The sequence below is a fragment of the Lathyrus oleraceus genome, chromosome 7, assembly GCF_024323335.1.
Source record: "Lathyrus oleraceus cultivar Zhongwan6 chromosome 7, CAAS_Psat_ZW6_1.0, whole genome shotgun sequence".
NCBI lineage: Eukaryota > Viridiplantae > Streptophyta > Magnoliopsida > Fabales > Fabaceae > Lathyrus > Lathyrus oleraceus.
The window spans coordinates 359864600-359888811 of NC_066585.1; the positions used below are offsets into that span (position 1 = coordinate 359864600).

Sequence of the window (24212 nt, forward strand, 5' to 3'; positions counted from 1 at the left end):
ATTTCCTAAGCTCGATGAAGATATTCCTCCCAAGAGGATAGCTTCAGCTTTGGGTCTGAAAGTTTCTGAAGTCGTGGACAATTGGGATGTGAAAGGACCTTTCAGTGGTTTTTCTAGGAAGTTCTTGGAAGATCAGGCCAAGAAGATGGAAAAAGAAGGGAATTGGGAAGCCTTTTATGTTGTGTTAGCCGTGTTGGTATATGGGATAGTTCTCTTCCCAAATATTGACCATTTTGTGGACCACCTGGCGGTGAGAATTTTCCTCTCTGGTAACCCTGTACCGTTCCTCTTGGCAGATCTCTACTACACTCTCCATGATCGTCATGAGAAGAAGGGAGGAATCGTCTTATGTTGTGCACAGTTGTTGCATGCCTGGTTTAGATCCCATATGCCCGAAGAAGGTCCTTTTGTCTCAAAGGAACTCAAGCCCTTCCAGAAGTTAGCATCAAGGGTTGCATCAACTATAACCCTGTGTTATCTCTGAGGCAGCATGGGTACCCTATGAATGGCCCTCCAAAAGCTGAAGCTCTAGAGCCTTTCATCTTACATAGTGCTGAAGCGGATCATCCCATGGTGAAAAAGATCAAGAGTTCTTGGCAAGCAGTTATCAGAAAAGGTAAGGAGTTGGGTAAGAGAAATGTCATTGCCCAAGAGCCTTACACTTGTTGGGTTAGAGATAGGGTTCAGATGATTAAAATCCCTTTTCCATTTGATCCTTCTATCTATCCATTGGTTCCTGAGCCAGAACCCATATTACCTGAAGATGTAGAGAAGCTCAATGCCCGTATCAAGGAGTTGGAGTTGGAAAATGCTGATTTGAGAATCAAGCTTGGCCGAGTCTCGATAGAGAATGGGAACTTGAAAGACGATCAACAAAAGAAGGACAAAGAGCTTGAAATCTCCAACAAAAGAGCTAGAGAGTCTGAAGCAAGGAGAGAAAAGTTTGGACAAGCGCTATATAGCACTAAATCTGTGTTCAAATCAAAGGAAGAGGAGTTGGATAGAGCTTTACTCCGGATTCAAAAACTCAACAAGATTCTGGAACCGACCCTTGAAATGAAAAGGGAAGCACGACTGATTTCTGAGATTCGTACTCGTGAACTGGAGAATACCATTCAGAAATACAAGGATACTCTGGAACGCGAGAAGCTGAAGACTGAAGAGTCAGAAAGAGTTTGCACACGGCTGAAATATCATTTGGAACGAGCCGATGCTAGAATCCAGGCACTTGAAGGTGGGGATCAGGATGCTGCCTATATGGTGTTGCTAGGTGAATGCAGATATTGGAGAAACCTCTATAGGGACATAGAGGTGACCAAGGCTGAATACTTGCGCATCATCCAAGATCTCCAAGGGCTTTACACTGAGTGGAAGGGCAAATTTCTGAGGCTGTCCGAATTTGCGAGCTCCATCATGCGAGAGCTACCTGAGAAGCTGCAAGAAGCTGATTGGTGCATGTGTCCAGAGAACACCCCGCATCAAGTCTTTAATTTCATTAAATTTTGTAAGGCAATGTTAGAAGGGTTAACTACCGACCTTGCTACGGTTCGGAAAGCCCATAAGCCATGAGCACGTTGTTTGTATTTGAACTTTGATATGAGATTAATGAAAAGTCGCTTTTGAGATTCATTTTATTGTGTTTCATTTCCTTATTATTTTAAATATTTGCGAACAAGTGTTTTGACATTTTTGAAATGAATGATTGAAACTAACCAAGAGTTTTGCAAACAAGATGCATCCATACATGCATTCATGCATTTTCAAAACAGAGTCTCATTCTGTCCTTTCTTCCTCCAGTTTCACGCTGAATTTTCAACACTAGTATAATACTCGTGCCAGAGCAAGACAGAGAATGGCTGAACAAGAACAAGAATTAGAGCGAGTGAGCTCATAGCTCGAAGACCTACGTGGAAACATGGGTCAAGTCATGGAGATACTACAGGTCATCAGGGCAAAGTTGGACGCCCAAGCGACGGTCATTTCAGAAATCGCCGGTCCCACGATTGAACCCCAACCTGCAAGGACAGTACCAACCACTTAGCCAACCTATGGTTTACCTCCCGGTTTCACACCTCCGGTTGAAGGCGCCTCTGGTTTTGCACAATCCGCTCAGCAGACGGCTCCTCTACCGACCATCAATGAAAATCATCCAGTGGTCCACACGTTCGCACCTCCTCTCGTTCATGCACATGTGCAACCTTACTTTGAGGATCAACCACATGCTCCGGACTTTTCAGACGAAGATGAGGAAAGGCAGGAAGACATAAGAGGGATGAAGGAGAATTACCAGATGCTTGAGAAAAGATTGAGGGCTATGGAAGGTGACCAAGTTTTTGGTGCTACTGCTAAGGAGATGTGCTTAGTGTCAGGTCTTATGATTCCTGCGAAGTTCAAGACCCCAGATTTCGATAGGTATGAGGGCCACTCGTGTCCTAAGAGTCACCTTATTATGTACTATCGAAAAATGGTTGCGCATGTAGAGGATGACAAACTTATGATACATTGCTTCCAAGAAAGCTTGAGGGGTGCTCCCTCTAAGTGGTACTTAAGCCTTGATTAGAGTAGGATTCGTTGTTTCCAAGACTTATCTGATGCTTTCATCCAACATTATAAGTATAACATGGATATGGCCCCAGATAGGAGGCAATTGCTCAGCATGTCCCAGAAAGATAAGGAGTCTTTTAAGGAATACGCGCAATGATGGAGGGAAGTGGCCTCGCAAGTCGAACCACCTCTGGCTGAGAAGGAGTTAGCGGATTGGTTCATGGATACAGTCAAACCTATGTTCTATGAAAGAATGGTGAGTAGTGTATCTGCGAGCTTCTCTGACCAGGTCGCCGTGGGCATAAAGGTCGAGCTGGGATTGAAGAATGGAAAGATGATGACTACCTCTGAAACATCTGGTAGTAATGCCAAAAAGTTTCCTGGAGGATTTCAAAGAAAGAAGGAGGGTGATACAAATGCAGTGTCAACCAGTCAAAAGAGGAGTCATTCATGGAAGAAACAACACCAATTTGCTCAACAACAACCAATTTATCTAGTACAATATGTTCAACAACCGTATGTGGCAGCAGTCACACCAAATTTCAACCAGTCACAAGCTCCTGTCTATCAACCTGCTCAACAAGCGCCGATATACCAGCAAGCGCCCGCGCCACCTACTTATCAACAGCCAAGGGCACAGGCTCCTCGTCCACAAAATCCTCCAAATCAAAATAGGGTACAGAGAGGTAGACTTCTGTTTGCTTCAATCCCTATGACATACACTGAATTGTACCCATCGTTACTACAGAAAGGGTTAGTGACGCCCAGACCTTTGGGTCCTCCACCAAATCCTTTACCTCCATGGTACAATCCAGATGCCCATTGTCCTTTCCATGGGGGTGCCCCTGGACATGATTTAGAAGGATGTTATGCTTTAAAGCATATTGTGCGAGACCTGGTTGAGAAGAAGATTCTTTCATTTCGAGACGTCGGACCCAATGTAAAAAGTAACCCTTTGCCAGCGCATGGTGATGTTAATGTCGTCGAGGATGCTTCTGATGTGTGTATAATCAAAAACGTGGAAGATGTTAAAACTCTGTTGCTAGCGCTTCATGCAGGATTGGTGGGGGCTAGATTGATTGATACATGTCACGACAACTGTGAGGAATGTGCCGTTCATCCAAGAGGATGTAAAGTGGTATGAAGTGACATTCAGAACGAGGAAGTTTCAGTCATTGAACCTGTTTTTAATATACCAGAACCGTTTGAGGTAACTTATCACAGAAGAGATGTTGTTCATCCATCACCCGTGGTAGTTTGCATGCCTACCCCATTTCCTTTTGAAAGCACCAAGGCGGTACCCTGGAAGTACGACATAACAGTGGTAGATGGAGTGGTAGATGGAAAGCCCAAAGCTGCTGAAAGTAAGAAAGGTTTGGAGAATGTTGACACCGACATCACTAACATCGCAGGGACAAGCAGGATGACCCGCAGTGGTCGGATTTATACTCCCAATTTTAATGTGAACCATCAAGAGCCAACAAGGGAAGCTGCAAATATAAATCCTACCCCAGAGCATGGAGGGGCACAGCCGGCTGTGCAAACAGATGAAGCAAGTGAGTTCCTAAGGATAATAAAGAAATCTGACTACAAGATAGTTGATCAGTTACATCAAACACCATCAAAAATATCTATCTTGTCTTTACTTCTGAATTCCGAAGCTCATAGGGAGGCTCTACTGAAAGTGCTTGCTCAGGCTCATGTTACCCAAGATATAACGGTTGGCCAATTCGATGGGGTGGTCGCCAATATCACAGCTTGCAACACTCTAAGTTTCAGCCATGAAGAGCTACCCAAAGAGGGGAAGAATCACAATCGCGCCTTGCATTTGTCCATAAAATGCCAAGAAGATGCTCTGGCCAGAGTTTTAGTTGACACTGGATCATCCCTCAATGTTCTACCAAAGAGGGCACTTGCTAAATTGTCTTACCAAGGTTCGGAGTTGAAACCTAGTGCGTTTGTGGTAAAAGCATTTGATGGTTCGCGAAGGACAGTAGTTGGGGAGGTAGAACTACCAATACAGATCGGACTGCATGTATTCCCCATCAATTTCCAAGTCATGGACATAAATCCAGCTTATAGCTGCCTTTTGGGACGCCCATGGATACATGCTGCTAGGGCAGTAACTTCTACTCTGCATCAAAAGATGAAGTTCGTTGTCGATGACAAGCTCGTCATTGTCTCGGGTGAAGAAGATTTTATCATCAGTCAACTCTCCTCTTTCCGTTATATTGAGGCTGATGAGGATGCCTTAGAAACCTCTTTTCAAGCACTTGAAATATCCAATGCCACACTTGAAGAGGTTAAGGATCCTATTGAGAAAACCATTTTGTCATTCGCCTCTTTGAAGAGCGCAAGATCAGCAGTTGAAAGTGGAGGCCCTGTAGGTTGGGGGCAAGTCATCAACATCAATGAGAAAAATGACCGTTTTGGTTTGGGGTACAAGCCTTCTACTAATAAAGGAGCCCTGGTCCCTGCAAAGGACCGTGTGCGGAGCATACAAGAAGTTTTCCTGAGCAAAGGATTTATCCATGGAGATCAAGTTGGTGCAGTGGAAGATGACACTGAAGATGGAGAAACATCAAACCTGATATACCGATGTGAAGCATCCCTAACAAATTGGGAAGCGGTTGAGATTCCAGAAGTTTTTCCCGTGTCAAAGTAATTGTGTTTTCCTTTGTGTTTTTTGAAAATCCTTAGCTCTGCGCAAGGCTAATGGATCATTTGTAGGGCCCCTTTTGAATTTCAAAAAAAATCATTATGACAAATAAAGAGCATTTTGTTCAAATTCTTGTCGTTCATTTACTTTGTTTTTCTTTCCTTAAAATGGAAATCCTTTCAAAAACTACAAAAATATTTTTTATTATTTCTTTTGCTTTTTATTTCCATTTTACTAAAAAAAACCCATCATTAAAAAACATGAAGAATAATCAATAAACCAATTGAATTCGATGACCCCACTACTTCCTATAATTTTGAACTCCCCATCTACCAAGCGGAAGAGGATAGTGAGGAAGATTGTGATTTCCCTGAAGAATTGGAAAGGATGCTCGAGCATGAGTCAAAGGCCCTTCGGCCGCATCAAGAACCAGTGGAAACAATCAACCTTGGCACTAAAGAAGATAAGAAAGAGGTCAAAGTTGGGACTACACTTGAGGCAAGCATTAAAGAAAGATTGATCAAATTGCTACAAGAATATGTAGATGTATTTGCTTGGTCGTATCAGGATATGCCAGGTTTAGATACTGATATTGTGGTCCACAAGCTACCATTACAGCCAGATTGTCCACTAGTGAAGCAGAAGCTCCGAAGAGCAAGACCCGACATGGCTCTAAAGATTTGTGACGAGGTGAAACGTCAATTTGATGCCGGTTTCCTAGCAGTTGCAAAGTACCCTCAATGGGTAGCTAATATTGTACCAGTACCCAAAAAGGATGGCAAGGTCAGGATGTGTGTTGATTATAGGGATTTAAACAAAGCTAGTCGTAAGGACGATTTCCCCCTGCCACATATTGACACTCTGGTAGACAACACTGCTAAGTTCGCAGTCTTCTCCTTTATGGACGGATTCTCGGGTTATAATCAAATCAAGATGGATCCAGAAGACATGGAAAAGACCACATTCATCACCCCTTGGGGAACATTTTGCTACAAGGTAATGCCATTCGGTCTCAAAAATGCTGGGGCAACTTACCAAAGAGCAATGGTCACCCTTTTCCATGATATGATGCATAAGGAAATTGAGGTTTATGTGGATGATATGATTGCAAAATATCAAAGTGAAGAGGATCATATAGACCACTTGCAAAAGCTATTCGAGCGTCTTCGGAAATTCCGACTACGACTGAATCCTGCTAAATGCACTTTCGGTGTCCGATCTGGAAAGTTGCTTGGTTTCATTGTTAGTCAACGAGGAATTGAGGTAGATCCGGACAAGGTTAGGGCAATACAAGAAATGCCTGCTCCACGTACAGAGAAAGAAGTTAGGGGATTCCTGGGACGTTTGAACTACATCTCTAGGTTTATATCTCACATGACTGCTACGTGTGAACCTATATTCAAGTTGCTCAGAAAAGATCAAGCAGTTGAATGGAATTCTGACTGCCAAGTGGCTTTTGAGAAAATTGGACAATACCTGCAAGAGCCCCCTATTCTAATTCCACCTGTCCAGGGGAAACCACTTTTTATGTACTTAACTGTGCTTGAAAAATCAATGGGATGTGTGCTGGGACAACATGACGAAACCGGTCGAAAGGAACATGCCATCTATTATCTGAGTAAGAGATTTACCAATTGTGAATCCCGATATTCACTCTTGGAGAAAACTTGTTGTGCTTTAGCATGGGCCGCTCGTCGTCTAAGACAATACATGATTTGCCACACTACTTTGTTGATCTCAAAAATGGATCCAATAAAGTATATCTTTGAAAAGCCTGCTTTGACTGGAAGGCTCGCCCGTTGGCAGATGTTACTATCTGAGTATGACATCCAATATGTATCTCAGAAAGCCATTAAAGGAAGTGTGTTGTCTAATTACCTGGCAAGCCAGCCCGTTGAAGATTACCAGTCGTTGAAGTTTGACTTCCCTGATGAAGACATTATGGTAGTAAAAGATTGTGAAATCCTAGGACTTGATGAAGGACCTGAACCCGGATCTCGGTGGAAGCTCATGTTCGATGGTTCCTCCAATTACATGGGGCATGGCGTAGGAGCTGTCCTGTTGAATCCAAATGGTGGATACACTCCTTTCACAGCAAGGTTGTGTTTTGATTGCACAAATAATATAGCAGAATATGAGGCGTGCATCCTAGGCATCGAAGCAGCAATTGATCTCCGAATCAAAATCCTCGAAGTATGTGGAGACTCAGCCTTGGTGATATACCAAGTCAAGGGCGAATGGGAAACTCGTGATACCAAGTTGATCCCATACCGTGCCTATGTCATGGAATTAATAAAATACTTTGACAAAATCACTTTTCGTCATATCCCGAGAACTGAGAATCAAATTGCTGATGCTTTGGCTATGTTGGCTTCAATGTACCAAGTCAGATTCCATAATGAAGCACCTCTCATTCAGATCGAGCGGAAAGTTGAGCCTGCCTACTGCCAGTCGGTTGAAGACGAAGACGATGGTAAACCCTGGTTTCACGACATCAAGTGCTTTTTGCAAAATCAAGAATATCCAACAGATGCAACATCCCTTGACAAGAAAACATTGAGGAAGTTAGCATCCAAATTCTTCTTAAGTAATGGTGTGTTATACAAGAGAAACCACGACATGATTCTGCTCAGATGCGTGGATAGACGTGAAGCGGACCTGTCGATCAAAGAGATTCATGAAGGATCCTTTGGAACTCATGCCAATGGGCATGCCATGGCCAAGAATATTTTGAGAGCTGGTTATTATTGGTTGACCATGGAATCCGATCGCTTCAATTATGCTAGAAAGTGTCATAAATGCCAAATCTATGCTGACAAGGTGCACGTGCCTCCGACTCTACTAAATGTTTTGACGTCACCTTGGCCTTTCTCAATGTGGGGCATCGACATGATTGGCGCCATCGAGCCTAAAGCTTCCAATGGTCACCGCTTCATCCTGGTTGCCATTGATTACTTTACCAAATGGGTAGAAGCCGCCTCTTACGCTAATGTGACAAAACAAGTGGTTGCACGGTTCCTCAAGAAAGAGATCATTTGCCGTTATGGAATTCCAAGTTGGATCATCACAGATAATGGGACGAATCTGAACAATAAGACCATGAAAGAGTTATGCGAGAGCTTCAAGATTGAGCACCATAACTCTTCACCCTATCGTCCAAAGATGAATGGCGCTGTTGAAGCCGCTAATAAAAACATCAAGAAGATCCTGCAGAAAATGGTAAAAACCTATAAGGATTGGCACGAAATGCTACCCTTTGCACTGCATGGATACCGGACTTCCGTCCGCACTTCAACAGGGGCAACCCCGTTCTCTTTGGTATATGGGATGGAGGCAGTTCTCCCAATTGAAGTGGAGATACCTTCAATGAGAATCTTGATGGAGACCAAGCTAGAAGAGGCTGAGTGGATTCAAAATAGATTTGATCAGTTAAACCTCATAGATGAGAAGCGAATGACTTCTTTGTGCCATGGACAATTATACAAGAAACGGCTCAAAAGGGCTTTTGACAAGAAAGTACGTGTTCGGGAATTCAGAGAAGGAGACCTCGTGCTTAAGAAGATCTTGCCAATACACAAGGACTCACGTGGGAAGTGGACTCCCAATTATGAAGGCCCATATGTTGTGAAGAAAGCCTTCTCCGGAGGTGCCTTGATTCTCACAACTATGGATGATGAAGAGCTCTCACACCCTGTGAACTCTGATGTAGTTAAAAAATACTATGCCTAATAAAAACCCGCTAAATCGAAAACCTGAAAGGGCGATTTAGGCAAAAAAGGGTATCCCGGTGGACTGAAAACCCGAAAGGGCGGTCCAGGCAAAAGTTAGGGATGAATAAAAATGGTAGCTCGCTAAGTTGAAAACCTGAAAAGGCGACTTAGGCAAAAAGGAGCGTCCCGGTGGATTGAAAACCCGAAAGGGCGATCCAGGCAAAAGTTAGGGGCAAAAGGCATAAACTGCATCAGTTGTTACTGATTAACACCGAAGAATTTGAGGTGGAAGATCAATCCAGTTACTCCCCTTAGAAGCAAGGTTTTGGGAAATCATATCTAGTAGGGATGTTAGTGGTCACTGAATTCAACGTAAACCTTTCCTTATTGCCATTTTCCAAAAAAATTGTAACACTCTATGGAGCTACGCCATTTGTGTGCTACCATTCTTGAATAAAATACAAGTTTTCCCAATCATTGTTAGTTTGTGTTAATCTACGCTTTTCTTTGTTATGCAAAATGTCATTTATTTGTTAATAATGAAGTTTTGAAACTTGAAAAAGAATTTGAAATTTAGTAAAAAAAAAGCGAAATTACTTTGATATATGTGAAAATCAAAGGAAAATCATTTGTTTCCCCGAAAGCCTCTAGGTTGCATAAATATTCCTGGATCACCAACAAAAGTCCCCATGGAGTACAACTTATTAATCCTCTAGAAGGACGGACCTTTGGTTATTTATAACTGACAATCATGACAGATTCTCCTCTAGGTGCGCTTGTTAATTGTACGGGTTTGAGTTATCGGTGTTGAGGAATCAAAATCTCTGTAATCAGTCTTTACAAACTCCCAGTCCGCTCAAGTGTCAGCATTATCATAATCATGATCATTCATATATCATGCATAGCCGAAATGTACGTCGTGCTCATTATGCATTGACCTAGGTCTTATTGTTGATCCTATGTCTTTTGACCTCTAATTCCAGTTTGTTGGTGGTATCCTTGAACCAACATCCGGTTTTCGCAGTCATTTTCAAGTCCAATTGTTGTTTAACTTGATTCCATTATCAGATCATATATGAACCTGTTGTTCAGTACCATTCAGGTCATATGTGAACCTGTTGTTGAACTTTATTCCATTCCCAGGTCATATATGAACCTGTGGTTCAATACTATTCAGGTCATATATGAACCTGTTTGTTGAGCTTTATTCCATTGTCAGGTCATATATGAACCTGTTTGTTGAGCTTTATTCCATTGTCAGGTCATATATGAACTTGTTGTTCAATACTATCCAGGTCATATATGAACCTATTGTTGAGCTTTATTCCACTGTCAGGTCATATATGAACCTGTTATTCAATACTATTCAGGTCATATATGAACCTGTTGTTGAGCTTTTATTCCATTGTCAGGTCATATATGAACCTGTTGTTCGATACTATTCAGGTCATATATGAACCTGTTGTTGAACCTTATTCCAGTGTCAGGTCATATATGAACCTTTTCTGAAGAGTTTTTCTCTATGATTGTTTCAGTGTTATCAAGTCATATATGAACCTGCTGTTGAGCTTTCATTCCAGTATTACCAGGTCATATATGAACCTGTTGATACACTCTTCTTGTATTTTGCTGAGTTTGTTAGGTCATATCTGAACCTGCTGTCAGAACTTCTTGATATTCCCCAGCATTGTCAGGTCATATATGAACCTGTTGTTGTGCTTTATGCCAGCGTTGTCAGGTCATATATGAACCTGTTGTAGCATTTTTTTTCCTTTATTCGGGTTTAGTAGGCCATATATGAACTTACTACCGAAATCTCTTGTGTTCTAAGTATCGTTTATCAAATTTCACTTTGAGTACTCCCCAGTGTGTGTCTGATTCTCCAGCAGGATTTGTCTTCCCCAGCAAATTTGTTTTTTTACCATTGGTCTGTCTCCCTGTGGGTCATCGGCATTCCCCACAGATTTGGTCCGCCTAGTAGCATCTCCTGTTAAGGGTTCACTATATCCCTAGCAGATAAAAATTACAAAAAAAAAGAGAATCTCGCATCAGCACATATCATGTCATATCATATCATATCATGTCATAAAGATTCAGGATCAAAATCCGGGTCTTCTTAGTATTTAACCATCTCCCACTATGATCATATGAAGAGTGTCCTGCTTCATATTCTCTAGTTGAAGACGCTTAAATAGGGGCAACTGTCATACCCCGATTTTGGTCCTGAATTTTTCCATTTTTTTTATTTTTCATTTGACACTTGGCCTAAAGTTCATTTGCATACATTCATGACTAAAGGCAACCGTCCATTCCCAAATCCATATTTTTTGATAAACATTGGTCATTATCTAGGTTTCGTGATCATGGTGTTTTTATTATAAAATGGGTTCTAATTATTTGACTTTTTATTTTCAATTTGATTTTAATTTCAAATTAAGCCTAAATTCCAAATTTCAATTTAATCTTAATTGTGATTTTACTAATGATTCAAATTCTAATTGATTTTTAATTTCCAAATAAATGTTAGAATTGGACATCAAAGTAGTTTTAACAAATTATAGATTAATTTGATTTTAATTGGTTTTTATTGTTTTTTTTATTTTTAATTGACCTTTAGATTAGTCTTGGATTATTTCTAAAAAATCCAAATCCATTTTATAACCAAAACACCCATTTCATAAACCAAGGTCTCACCATTCTTATTCTTTACAATCACTTCAATTAAGTTCAAACTATAACCATAACCTTACCATTCATTCAAACTTTCAAACAATTTCACACATATTACATAAACCATTCAAATTCATGGAGCTCTTTGTCCATTCAATCTCATTTTTCCCAAATTCCCTAACCTTCAACCTACAACTAACTTCTACATTACAACCAATTCCCAAATTTCATAAAAAAAAATCACAACCAAGATATAACCATAATTCACATCTAATCCCAATTCCAATCCAATCCAACATAGTCAATGACAACCCAAAATCCTACACTAATTTAAGCATCAACCCAATTCCATAAGACAAGTTGCTTCCGATTTCAATGTCATGTTACAAGCCCTTTGTTCCAACATCATCTTTCATGTGCTCATGACCAAGAAGCATAACAAAGCATGAATGAGGCTAGAATATGTCAAGCTTTCCATACACACATGCTGTTTAAACCAAGCTGAAAATGCAGTGCAAGAACAAACATCAAACCAAGCAATAAGGAATTCCAAACAAGAATATGTCATGAAACAAAAGAAACTAAGTTACATCAATACAGGATTAGTGAAACAACTATACCATACGCAAGCACTATTATCTAGTAGCATGTCAAGTGAGCAAATCAAGTCATACAACAAGTTCCATGCATTGCAAAAAAACCAGAGCAAGAATTGAACAGCAAACTCACACTTCTTTTGCAGGATTCCTTAGGCGGACATGCTAAAATTTTGATGTTTGCACATGTGAGTCCCGAAGCAGATTCCTTTGGTGAAACGGTGAGTACTTTTAAGTTTGCTCAGAGGGTTTCCACTGTAGAACTTGGGGCAGCCCAGATAAGTAAAGAAAGCAGTGAGGTTATGCAACTCAAAGCACATGTTGAGAACCTTAAAACTCAGTTAGCCTGCAAGAAAAACAGTACACAATTAACCAAACGTCCCCAAGCCACAATGCAGTCAACACACCATTGCAAGCAATCTATACTAACTTGCATCAGCCTGCACAACAGAGGTGCAACACTAACCTGCAGACCACAACATATATATACCAATCCATTACTTTGCTGCAACATGAATCCATCCTCAAAACCTGCAAAACAATAGACATCAATAAGATACAACATCGTTTCCAAGCCAACAAACCATCATGTAGCTTGCAGCCAATGTGCCTCAAAAACAGTATGATGCAAAGCAAGACAAGCACACACAAGGGCCAACCAGCCACTATTTTTGAATCAGAAGAGCAGGCTTTGCAACTGTCTGAAATTGAACATTTAGATGCAAAGTTAGCACAAGAAGTTGGAATTGAAGGTGTTCCTGATTTTTGAGGAAGCACTGGTGGAAGCAACCTACAGCATGCCATGAGTAAAACCAGACACGAATTGTAGCAGAAAAAAATAGAAAGCAAGAAGAACAGAATGAGAGCCACGTAAAAAACCAAAGTTACTCATGAACGCTCCAAACTTCACTGCAGTAAAACATGAAGCCATTAGTCAAAGCTGTAGAAAATTCAGAAAATACCTGAAATGGAATGGAGACAAAAGTTCAAAGGAAAAGCACAGGCTCAGATTACCGTTCCAAGAACAAGCATCAAACAGGACAATCCGAATTCTGAGCCCTGAAAGGAGTTCGCAGAGATACTTCTTGGATCACCAAAGACCAAATTGAAAACCCTAAATTTGTTGGACATAAAAGGAGGGAGAGCAGAATCAAAGAGAGGAGCGGCGGCTACGAAATTTCTCATCAATCTCACAGTATCCTTTCGCACAGTGCAAAATTCAATCGAGTTAAATTACCTGAAACCACCACTGCGAAGAAAAGGAGGCGGAGGCAGTTCGAAGGAAGACCAAATCGACCAAATCGTCGTCGCTTTCGCGGTTTCACGGGTTATCACTTTCTCTTTATGCATGATGCATTCGATTGTTTACCGCTGTTTGTTGTCGTTGTTCGAAAATCCATCACCGGTATCACCCTTTTTGCCATTCGCGTTTTATAATTGAAATCGGAAGCGAGGACCTTGGGGTTATTTTGTGATGCTTCTGTACGGTTTATGTGTTGTTGTTCTGAAAAGGGGGAGGGAATCTTGATTTGGAAAAGAAGGAGACGGTGGGTCAAACAAATCCAGTTTTGGGTTTATTTTTTTTACCTGATTTGTTATGCTTTTTTTCTGATTGGGCTTCGATTCCAAACGAGCCAAACTTACCCAGGCCCATGTCGCTATGCCCATTATGATTTCGTTTCCTTTTGTGTGATTTAAACATTCATTTCATATATTGTTGATTTCATTACTCTGGCAAGTGGGCGGTCATGGCTGGGCGGTAAAGACTCTTAGCACTCCACCAGATAGTCGTGGGTTCGATACCCATATATAGCATTTTATTTCTTTTAGCATTCATTTTTTTTCATGTTTATGTTTTATTATAATTTCTCCTATACTCATAGTTTCATTATTATTTAATAACACAAGTTTGGTTTCCTTTAATTTCATCATCCATTCAAAACCGCTTTAAACTACTAGAATCACACTTTTCTCGATTCAATGTCGAGCCCATTTCCATACCCTTGTAAGTCGATTGCTTTTTAAGCACCACCATCAACCTCACATAGCTTACTCTTAGGCTTTCTTACAATGAGCCAGTTCTCTTGCACTTACACTCATACATTGCATTATTTGTTGTTTAGGCCCGATTTAATTATTTCATGATTTTGAATCCCCATTTGACAAAATGTACCCCACTCCCTTTGTGTGTAATAATTTTTACTGTTTTATTTCTTTATTGCTTGACTATTTAGTTAGCTACTAACACAAGAATAAAATCAACCATTTCCAAAGGATCAAAAATAATGACTCGATCCAACGTCGAGTATTTCCTCAATAAACAAATCAATTCATTTCTCCCTCCTATTCTATTCCATTTCTTTCAAATTTTCATCAAACGCTTGATTCAACGTCAAGCCATTTTTTCTAATAAAAACTCAAAAAATATTAATTCATAGTTAAGACCTTTTCAATAAAGATGGAAGTGGAACGTGGTGTATACCGCGCACTCCTGAGACTAGGATTCGAGATGTATATCTCGCCAATCCTAGCTCTCGCCATCATCCAAATTTATCCACTTTGTTTTCTCTCAAACACTCATTCAAATTTCTCTTAAACGTCCATCAATACTTGATCTAGGGTCAAGTCATTTTCACAACAAAACTCAAAATACCTAATTCTTATTTAACACTTTTTCAATAAAGGTGGAAATGGAACATGGTGTATACCGTGCACTCCTGAGATTAAGACTCGAGACGTATGCCTCGCCTATCTTGGCTCTCGCCATCGTCTAAAAATGTCAATACAGTTTATTCAAACCCTTTCTCAATCAAACCTCAAAAACACTTAATTCTTATTAAACATTTTTGCAAATAAGATGGAAATGGAACATGGTGTATACCATGCGCTCCTGAGACTAGGATTCGAGATGTATATCTCGCTCATCCAAGTTCTCGCCATCACTCAAAATACATCCAACCAATCAAACTCTTTTCTCGCCGTCGTGCGATTAATTAATCAAAAAAACCTTTTTCATAAATGAAAGATATATTGTCTTAAGGTGATGCAAAACAATGTTTCGGCCACGATTGTTGAGTCGAGATAAGTGACGCTTTTCCGAATGTAGATTTATAAATCCGTTCGATGTGTGGTATGCGTCCACTCCTCATCTGTTTTGGGTAAAACAATGCTTTCGTCGATTAATACAATATAGCTTTCGCTAAAATCGACCAACAAACAAGCATTTTTCTATCCAGAACTACGTAAGCCTTGATTTCTCTTTTGAGATACGTAGGAGCAGGATTTGTAAATCTTGTCAGGCCCACTAATAAAAAACTTAGGTTTAGTCCTTCGTTAAAAATCCAAAAAAATTCTCCTCTCATCCTTTCTTTCTTTCCCACTTAATAATTCGAAAAGCCTGATATTTCAACTAGCACTAACGCACACAACTAACCTAATGGTTCCCGTTGAGTACAACGGACGTGAGGGGTGCTAATACCTTCCCCTTGCGTAATCGACTCCCGAACCCTGATATTGGTTGCAATGACCATATCTTATCCTTTCTTTTAGGGGTTTTATCGGTATTTTCCCTTTCCCATTTTTGGGAATAAATAAAGTTCAGTGGCGACTCTGTTCGGTCCATCATTGTGAGTGTGCGATCGCGCTTTGCTTTGAAGTCGTATCCCCATTTTTTGAGGTGCGACAAATGGCGACTCTGCTGAGGAAAACAATCTCTAAGTGAGTCAAGCCCAGTTAGGTCGTTTGTGTGCCTTTGTTTGTTTACTTGTGTGGCTTTTCTTTATTGATTTTGTTATCTTTATTGTCATATTGATATAATCTGTTATATTGGTTCGATATGCTTTGGTACTTGGAGATACTCTGATTGCAAACCTTGTGGGAAAGACTTTTTACCCGAGTCTCGAGTAAAAACATAAGATAGGACGAGGTTGCGTAGTGCGGGTCCACGAGATATATTTCTCGTTGGGTCGGTACGAGAACCTTACTTAGAGTAGATTCTTGAGAGGATGTTGTTGCTCGGCAAGTAAGTTGCCGTAAGCTTCGATATTTTCATAAGGATCCATGACTCTAGGGACCATTTGTAGAACCTTAATCATGTGTCCAATTAGGAAGATGGTTGCGTAGTGTGGGTCCACGAGATGAATTTCTCGTTGGATCGATGCCAGAACCTCACTTAGAGTAGATTCTTTGGATGGAGTTGATTCCCGGCAAGTAAGTTGCCGCAGGTAGCAAACAGTCTAATGGATCCATGACTCTAGGAACCTTTGTAACCCTAGATCATACCCGGTGAGAACCTATTCTTGGAGAGCAATCTGATTCATCAGTACCTCAGACTTTTGAACCCGTGTATTGAGAAAAAAAAAATATGCATGGCTTGCATTGCATTCATTCATATACCATTGCATCTGCATTCGTTATCATGCATTGCATATTGTAGCGGTGTATTCGTCGCTATATGATTTATCGATTAAACCATAAGCAAGGTATACATTGAAATTTCGAGTCGCCACCGCACTTTTATTTATCCAAAGGACTGGCTAAAAAGCGAACAAAAGCCTAAGAAGTTTTACACGTAGAAAACTAATAAAAAGATCAGAGATTCTGGGTAAGGGGTAAATTACGCAATGGGAAGGTGTTAGGCACCCACTACATCCTAGGTACTCCTAGGGAGCCCTTTTCACACTTGTTGTAAAAGATTGTTATTTGTTATGACATAAGTATTGTGCAAACATGATTGGGATGATGAGAAAAGAATATACAATTTATTATTTTTGTGTTTTTGTGTTTGAACGGATGAACCCGCTGCCTACGTACCTTCCATCAAAGGTAAGGATCAAAACGCCGTAGTTCGGCTAAAAGATTTCCAAAAGTTGGTGGATTCAGTTTTAAACAATAGCACTGAGGCTTTTCGTTATCAATGGGAGAAAACTCGACCAAAACCAACATCCACCATGCGAGGAATAGCTTCGACGTACTAGAGGGGTTAGCCCTGTTTTCAGTACGGAAGTCTTACTGTCGACTCACTAAGGATAGGCAAGATTTACATCAACCACAATGATAATTGAAACCTATGGCTAATGCATGAAAAGATTAACAATGGACAAAGCCAAAAAAGTGAATGAGTGAAGTTTATTGATTGTGATTATGAAAATGAAGTCAAAGTATGATTAAGATTGATTCAAAGAAGTATTATGAAAATGGAGTTTGAAAAAGAGTCAAGGACTTGAGGTCCAGGTTTTTAGTTAGAAAAAGCATGAAGATGTTTGCACAATATCTATGTCAAGTTTGAAATCAAAGTGTGAAAAGGTTTAGGACATAATGAGGATGAATGGATGAGGATGGATTGTAAAACTTCTTAGAAGGTTCACTTCTTGAGATCATATAGGAGATGATTCAAGTGTGTCCTTTGGAATAGCAATGGATAACAACAAACAAACAAAGAAAGAAAGCAAAAGCGGATATCGGATGCCAATCACTGGGCTTATACCAATCTCCTAAAATAAAGTTGGATATCAGATGCCACACAATGGTCTTACACTAATCTCCTCAAACAAAGAAATAAAAGGTGGATACCGGATACCAATAGATGGATTTACACCAGTCTCCTAAAACAGAAATGGATATCAGAGGCCACTCAATGGACTTATACTAATCTCCTAAAACAAAATGAAACTTGGATACCGGATGCCAATCTGTCTGGACTTATACCAATATCCAACATATGATCATAGGAAAGCAAATGCCAACTTACAGGGACTTACAGTTGCAACCTCACATAAACAAAGAAAAATAAAACATGGAAGTCAGATGCCAATCAGTCTGGGCTTACTCTAACCTCCACAGTATGGTCCTAGGAAACAAATGCCAACTTGCAGGGACTTACAGTTGTATCCTCACATACAAACAAGCAAAACAACATGTGATCATAGGAAAGCAAATGCCAACTTACAGGGACTTACAGTTGCAACCTCACATACAATCAAATGCAACAGGCAAAGATAAGATGAGTGGCCAAGGTGATGGTCTTACAACTCACTTCCATATCATAGGAGCAATGGCCAATGGATGGTCTTACAATTGTCCTCAATGGGCAAACAACAATGATAACATCACAAAGACAAATAAGATGATTGTGCATTAATGAGCAATTAATGATGATGATAAATGCATGAAGCATACAAGCAAACATGTGCATATGAAGCAATCAATCAATCAATGAATATCAAACAGCACACTCTATAGCCAAACAAGGGGGCTCACACAAGAGGGTTTGACTATGAAAGTCAACTGTAATAGGTAAAGGTCGCTCTTAACCTTGCCATTGAGAGGCTAAGGTGAAGCAGATGAATAGGAGATGAGGGGTGTGCCTCATTGCTTCTATCCCTGATCAGGGAGAGCATTAGAAAGTGTGGAAGTTCAGAAAGTAGGAACTCTTTCCACATTATTGACTCGATAGATCTTGGGTTTTTATCTCAATGCTACAACCATGTAATGGGAGCAAGGAGAGGACTCACTGAATAGTAGGGGATAGGCTACTTATCCCTTTGATCTACCAATTGCCTTTTTTGAAGGACTTTTCCTGCTTGGGACAAAATTAAACACACACAAGCATTGCCTCTTAAGGAGGACTTCAGACAGTTTGCCCGGCCAAATAACAGACCGGGTCTCCAGACTACATGAAGAAAGAGGGGTTACCTCAAAGCAAATTGCTAAATAGCAAAGCAAGCAAATAAAGCAACTAAAGGGTACCTGAAAAAGTCAAACTTATCAGTTCACATTTCAACAATTAAGTCAGAAGGAAATGAAACAACAGTTAACAGTAATCAGAAGTGCCAAAGCACAAGACCAAACTCATATGAGTCATACCACCTACAAAACAAAGGTTAGTACATGATATATAGTCAAGCTCAAACAAATTGGCATGGTTTCTTTGAAGCACTATGCTTAACCTGAAACAGATGAACTCAACATAAGCCCAAAAGACCACTAGGGCAAGCCTAGGGTCAAAAATAAATGATAAAAGTCAAAACAGCAAATGAAAGTCAACCAAAGTCAAGTTCAAACATTTGAGAAGCAAGCACAATTGGTTTCAAGTTCATATCATGCATCAACATCATTTTATAGACCAAAGAAGTCAAAACATGGCAAAAGGGAGCACATAGAGGTCAACAGCAAGACCAAGCTCAAAAGCAAACATAATCAATTCCAAAAATTATGAAATAATTCATACTCAATCACAATCTACATAATGACATGCATATAAAATTTCAGCTCATTTGGATCTTGGGAAGATGGTCAATTAAAATCAGGAAGTCAAGACAATTTCAAATGTGCACAAAGAAGTCAAACATACATGAGTCAACTTCAAAAAATCATAACAAAATGAAAACAGATGAGAAATGGATGGGATTAACACCAATGCAAAGCTCAAGATGTCTAGTATGCACATGTGAAATTTCATGATCATCCAATAAGATATGAGAATTTCACAAAGGATTTGGCAAGATATGTCACACAAAGTCATCAATTGACTAGGCAGGGAAAAAAAATTCACAAACAATTAGGAAATGGCTCAAATAATTCCAGGAAAAATCGCACATGAACTAGACATATAAGAGATGGCTCATGCAAAATTTCACATTATTTGGAAGCCAGGAAGCATGTGAACAAAAATCATGAACTTGCATAACATTGGTGTGACACAAATTGTCACACCCTACTTCCAAATATCATATCTCACAAACCACATATGATAAATGCACAAACTTTAAACCAAAATGAACATGAATGAGTGTAGAACAACCACAAAAAATTTCAGAACCATTGGATACATCATCATCATTTCACAAAAGGAATGGCCAAAGGTGTCAAATAAGCATACATGACAAGAAACCTCATACCATTTAAAATCCAGCCAACCAAAAATTCAGTAAAAATCATGATTAAATAATAGACATTCATGTGCAAATGATGGAAAAAATTTCATGAATTTTGGAGTTAAATTGAGTGAGAAATGAATTTTACAAGTTGAGTGATCATTTGGAACAAACATGAGCAACATAACATGGACTAATGAGTCAAACCATTGACCGAGTGGCACAATTGTAAATAGGCGCATCATTAAGCAAAACGCACAGCTTAAGGCAAAGGGAATGAAATGTTCTCATTGGCTGTTGCCAATGGAACAGTAAACAAGCCAATGGATGTTCATGTTTCTGGGTTCAAAAAACCCTTAGGGTTTATGCAGCAGGGCATCATCTTCATGCAATCAACATTACCAAACGAAATTCATACAAGATGCATCAGCAGCATGGCATTGGAAATGATGATATCATGCAACAAAAACAACAGCAGTAACCAACACACATGCATATGTGAAACAGAATTTCTGGAAAATATTAGGGTTTGTGGAAGCAACAGTGTTCATCATCAACATTTTTTCAGATTTCCAGCAAGATCGAAGTATGACCAAACTTCACAAACAACCTATCATGGTGTTCATCTAACCGAATACATCAACAATACAAACATCAATTTCATTAACTCTAGCTAAACAGGGAGTGTCGAGCAAAAATATGATTGATCATGAAACTTTAAAATCCGATTTCTCACTCAATGTATAACCATTTTTAGTGACTCAAGGCTCATTAAAATCAGCATAACAAGAGCTATCTAAAACATAGCATGGCATAGTAAGTGGGTGAAGTCGAAACCTTACTTGTTTTTGGAGAAAAATGAAAACAGTGATGGATTGATGTTGTTGTGCTCGAACCGATGATGCTAATGGTTGATAATGGTGACTGCTTGAAGGAACTCAGCTCAACCGACCCAAACCCATCTTAAACCATAACTTGCCATGGAAATATCTTAGAGAAACAGCCCTTGAGAATGGACTTCCAGCTGGTGCTTGATGGTTCAAAGGACTCTCAAATGCTGTCTAGATGAAGAAACAATGAAGGTTGTTCGAGGATTTTGGTGTTTTTGCTCAGAAATCCCAAATCGTGAAAAATGCAAGAAGGAGAGAATGAGGTTTTTCTGTGCTTTGAGGCTGTGGCTCTAGGTTTAGAAATGCAGAAAAGTTGATTTTATATGACTGTTTAAGGTTGTTAATCCATGTGCTAACCAAAGTTAACTTAATGAAGCCATTTTGCATATTTGCTAATTGTGAACCAAAGGTACATGTGGAGGTATGGTCTGTCCGAGTTGGGCCTTTGGACAGGCTGCAAATGACCTATTAAACACATCCCAATTGGCCAATTGTGTCAAAAATGTTTAATTCCAAAAGTCAACTCTTGGTCAAACTTGATTTTAAATGGAACAAGTCAAAAAATGCCATTTTGATTGGCAAGGTTTTGGTTCATGAAATTTATATTTTTGGAAAGAGGGGATGAAATGTGGTTTGTAGGAAAAAACCCCACCAAAATTGGCCAAATGGTTTGAGAGATATGGCCTCTTGAAGTTCATGAATTTGTGAAAATGATTTGATCATATCTTGCCAACCATACATGGGAATTGGGTGTTCTTTGACTTTTTGGAAATGGGAGAACAAGACCTTCAACTTTCATGTTGGGCAAAAATTCATTTGAAGCTTGTATCATGATGTAAGTTGAGGATCAAGAAGTTTCCATTTTTGGCAGTTAAAATTACAGGTCCACTTTCTATTTTGGGAAATTTTCTGTTTTGACTTGATTTTCTTCCATGATGAGGTTTGGCATGATATATGAGGCTTGTATGGACATGAATGAGCTCCTTCATATCAATTCCATCCATCAAATCACTGATTAAATCCACAGTTGACCAAGTTTGACTTTCTGTTGACTTTTCTAGGGTTTTGGATGACTGAAGCACTTCTGATGAATTCCAAACCCTAATTCCTTGAGAACTTGATTCCAAATGATGTCCCAAGTTGTATGAACTCTTGATTATTGATCATGGTGCCCAAATTCTGTAAGAATGGCCACCATCCATTGCTTTGACTGACTGTTGACTGTCTTTGACCTAATTGCTGATGATTGCTTCAACTGCAAGCAACAAGGTTAGACTGACAATATTTTTGTACTTTTTGGTTAGTAAACATATGAAAGCAAAGATATACAAATGCAAAGCATGCTTGGTGATCAAGAAATCAACCCACAAGGCAAACTACCCACTAGGAGAGAAGCTAGGGCATGCAGTGATCCTTGAGGCCATGATATGATATGATATGGGCCATGAGGGATCTTAGGGCCAAAATTGGGGTCTTACAGATGCCCCTATTTAAGGTCATTCTAGCCGGAGAAGTGAAGTTTAGAAATCTTCATCTCGACGCGGTAGAATGGGCTTAAATAACAATAATGAGACAAATTTTGGTCCCTAAGAGACCTCATGATGCAGATGTATGCATGCAAAAGACACAAACTCTGTGGGGAATATGATTCACACAGAAGAAAAGACGATCCATCGGAGTAGTACACTCACCAGGAACAGAGACTCTGACAAGACTCTAGTTGAGGATAAACAAAACTGACACAACGTGAACAAGACACGACTCTGATTAAGGAATAACCGAAAACAGACTGGAAAACTCACTGGGGAGTGAAGAACTCACACTGGGGAAAAGAATTCCAAAGGAGAATAAATCCATTGGAAAGAAACAAGCTGACTCCTGAGGAGAAGCAACAAGAAAACTTCACTGAGGAAGCACCAAAGAAAATGAGATGTTACCGGGTATAAGGGTAACAAAAAAATCAGGAAGGAACACCAAGGATACCGGGTTGTAGGTATGTAATAGGTGACCGACCAAAGCGTGAATTGGATTTCACTTCCAATACACTCATCATCCTGAAGAGAGCTAGAAAAGCAAACTTGTTTATAGGATGGATATTTGATTCTGTAAAGAATGCAAATCTTACTCAGAGGGGAAAGCAACAAAGGATTGACCCAAGAGTGAACGAGACATATTATTCATTACCGGCAGACCGTGAATAATATATTCGAAAGGAAAATTATCCTGAACCGGTTACTGGGTTGTTTATAGGATAAAATCCGAAGACGTGAATTGGTTTGTGTTCCAAGACACTCATCATCCTGAAGAAAGCTAGAACAGCAGACTTGTTTAAAGGATGGATAAAAAACGTGAATTGGTGTGTGTTCCAAAACACTCATCACCCTGAAGAAAGCTAGAACAGCAGACTTGTTTAAAGGATGGACAAAAAAACGTGAATTGGTGTGTGTTCCAAAACACTCATCACCCTGAAGAAAGCTAGAACAACAGACTTGTTTAAGGATGGACAAAAAAAACGTGAATTGGTGTGTGTTCCAAAACACTCATCACCCTGAAGAAAGCTAGAACAGCAGACTTGTTAAAAGGATGGACAAAAAAGCGTGAATTGGTGTGTGTTCCAAAACACTCATCACCCTGAAGAAAGCTAGAACAGCAGACTTGTTAAAAGGATGGACAAAAAAGCGTGAATTGGTGTGTGTTCCAAAACACTCATCACCCTGAAGAAAGCTAGAACAACAGACTTGTTAAAAGGATGGATATTCGATTCCACAAGGAATGCAAATCTTACTCGACTGGGGAAGATCAACAAAGGACTCCAACCAAAGAGCGCATGAGATATATTATTCATTACCGGCAGACCGTGAATAATACACTCGCATGGCAAGAAACACCAGGGATACCGGTTATTGGGTATATAATAGGTGATCTACCGAAAACGTGAATTGGATTCCACTTCCAAAACACTCATCATCCGAAAGGAGGGCTTGAAAAAGCAAATCGACTTACAGGATGGGCATTCGAATCCACAACGGGAAAACGAATCTTACTCAAATGGGGACACAAACCCAAAGAGTGCATGAGATATAATATCCATTACCGGCAGACCGTGGATAAGATACTCGCATGAGATATATTATCTATTACCGTCAGAACGTAGATAATAAACTCGCATGGTAAGAAACACCAGAGATACCGGTTACTGGGTATATAATAGGTGATCTACCGAAAACGTGAATTGGATTTCACTTCCAAGACACTCATCATCCAAAACA

General features: G+C 39.8%; 1 protein-coding gene across 1 annotated transcript in view; it reads left to right on the forward strand.

Moving 5' to 3' along the window:
* Window positions 1–501: 501 nt before the first annotated feature.
* The window catches only part of LOC127103837 (protein MAIN-LIKE 1), a 104494-nt gene continuing 80783 nt past the window's right edge, over window positions 502–24212 (forward strand). The window contains exons 1-2 of the mRNA XM_051041078.1: window positions 502–616; window positions 848–1311. Coding sequence (XP_050897035.1) covers window positions 502–616; window positions 848–1311 — 579 coding nt within the window. The remainder of the gene's footprint in view (window positions 617–847; window positions 1312–24212) is intronic.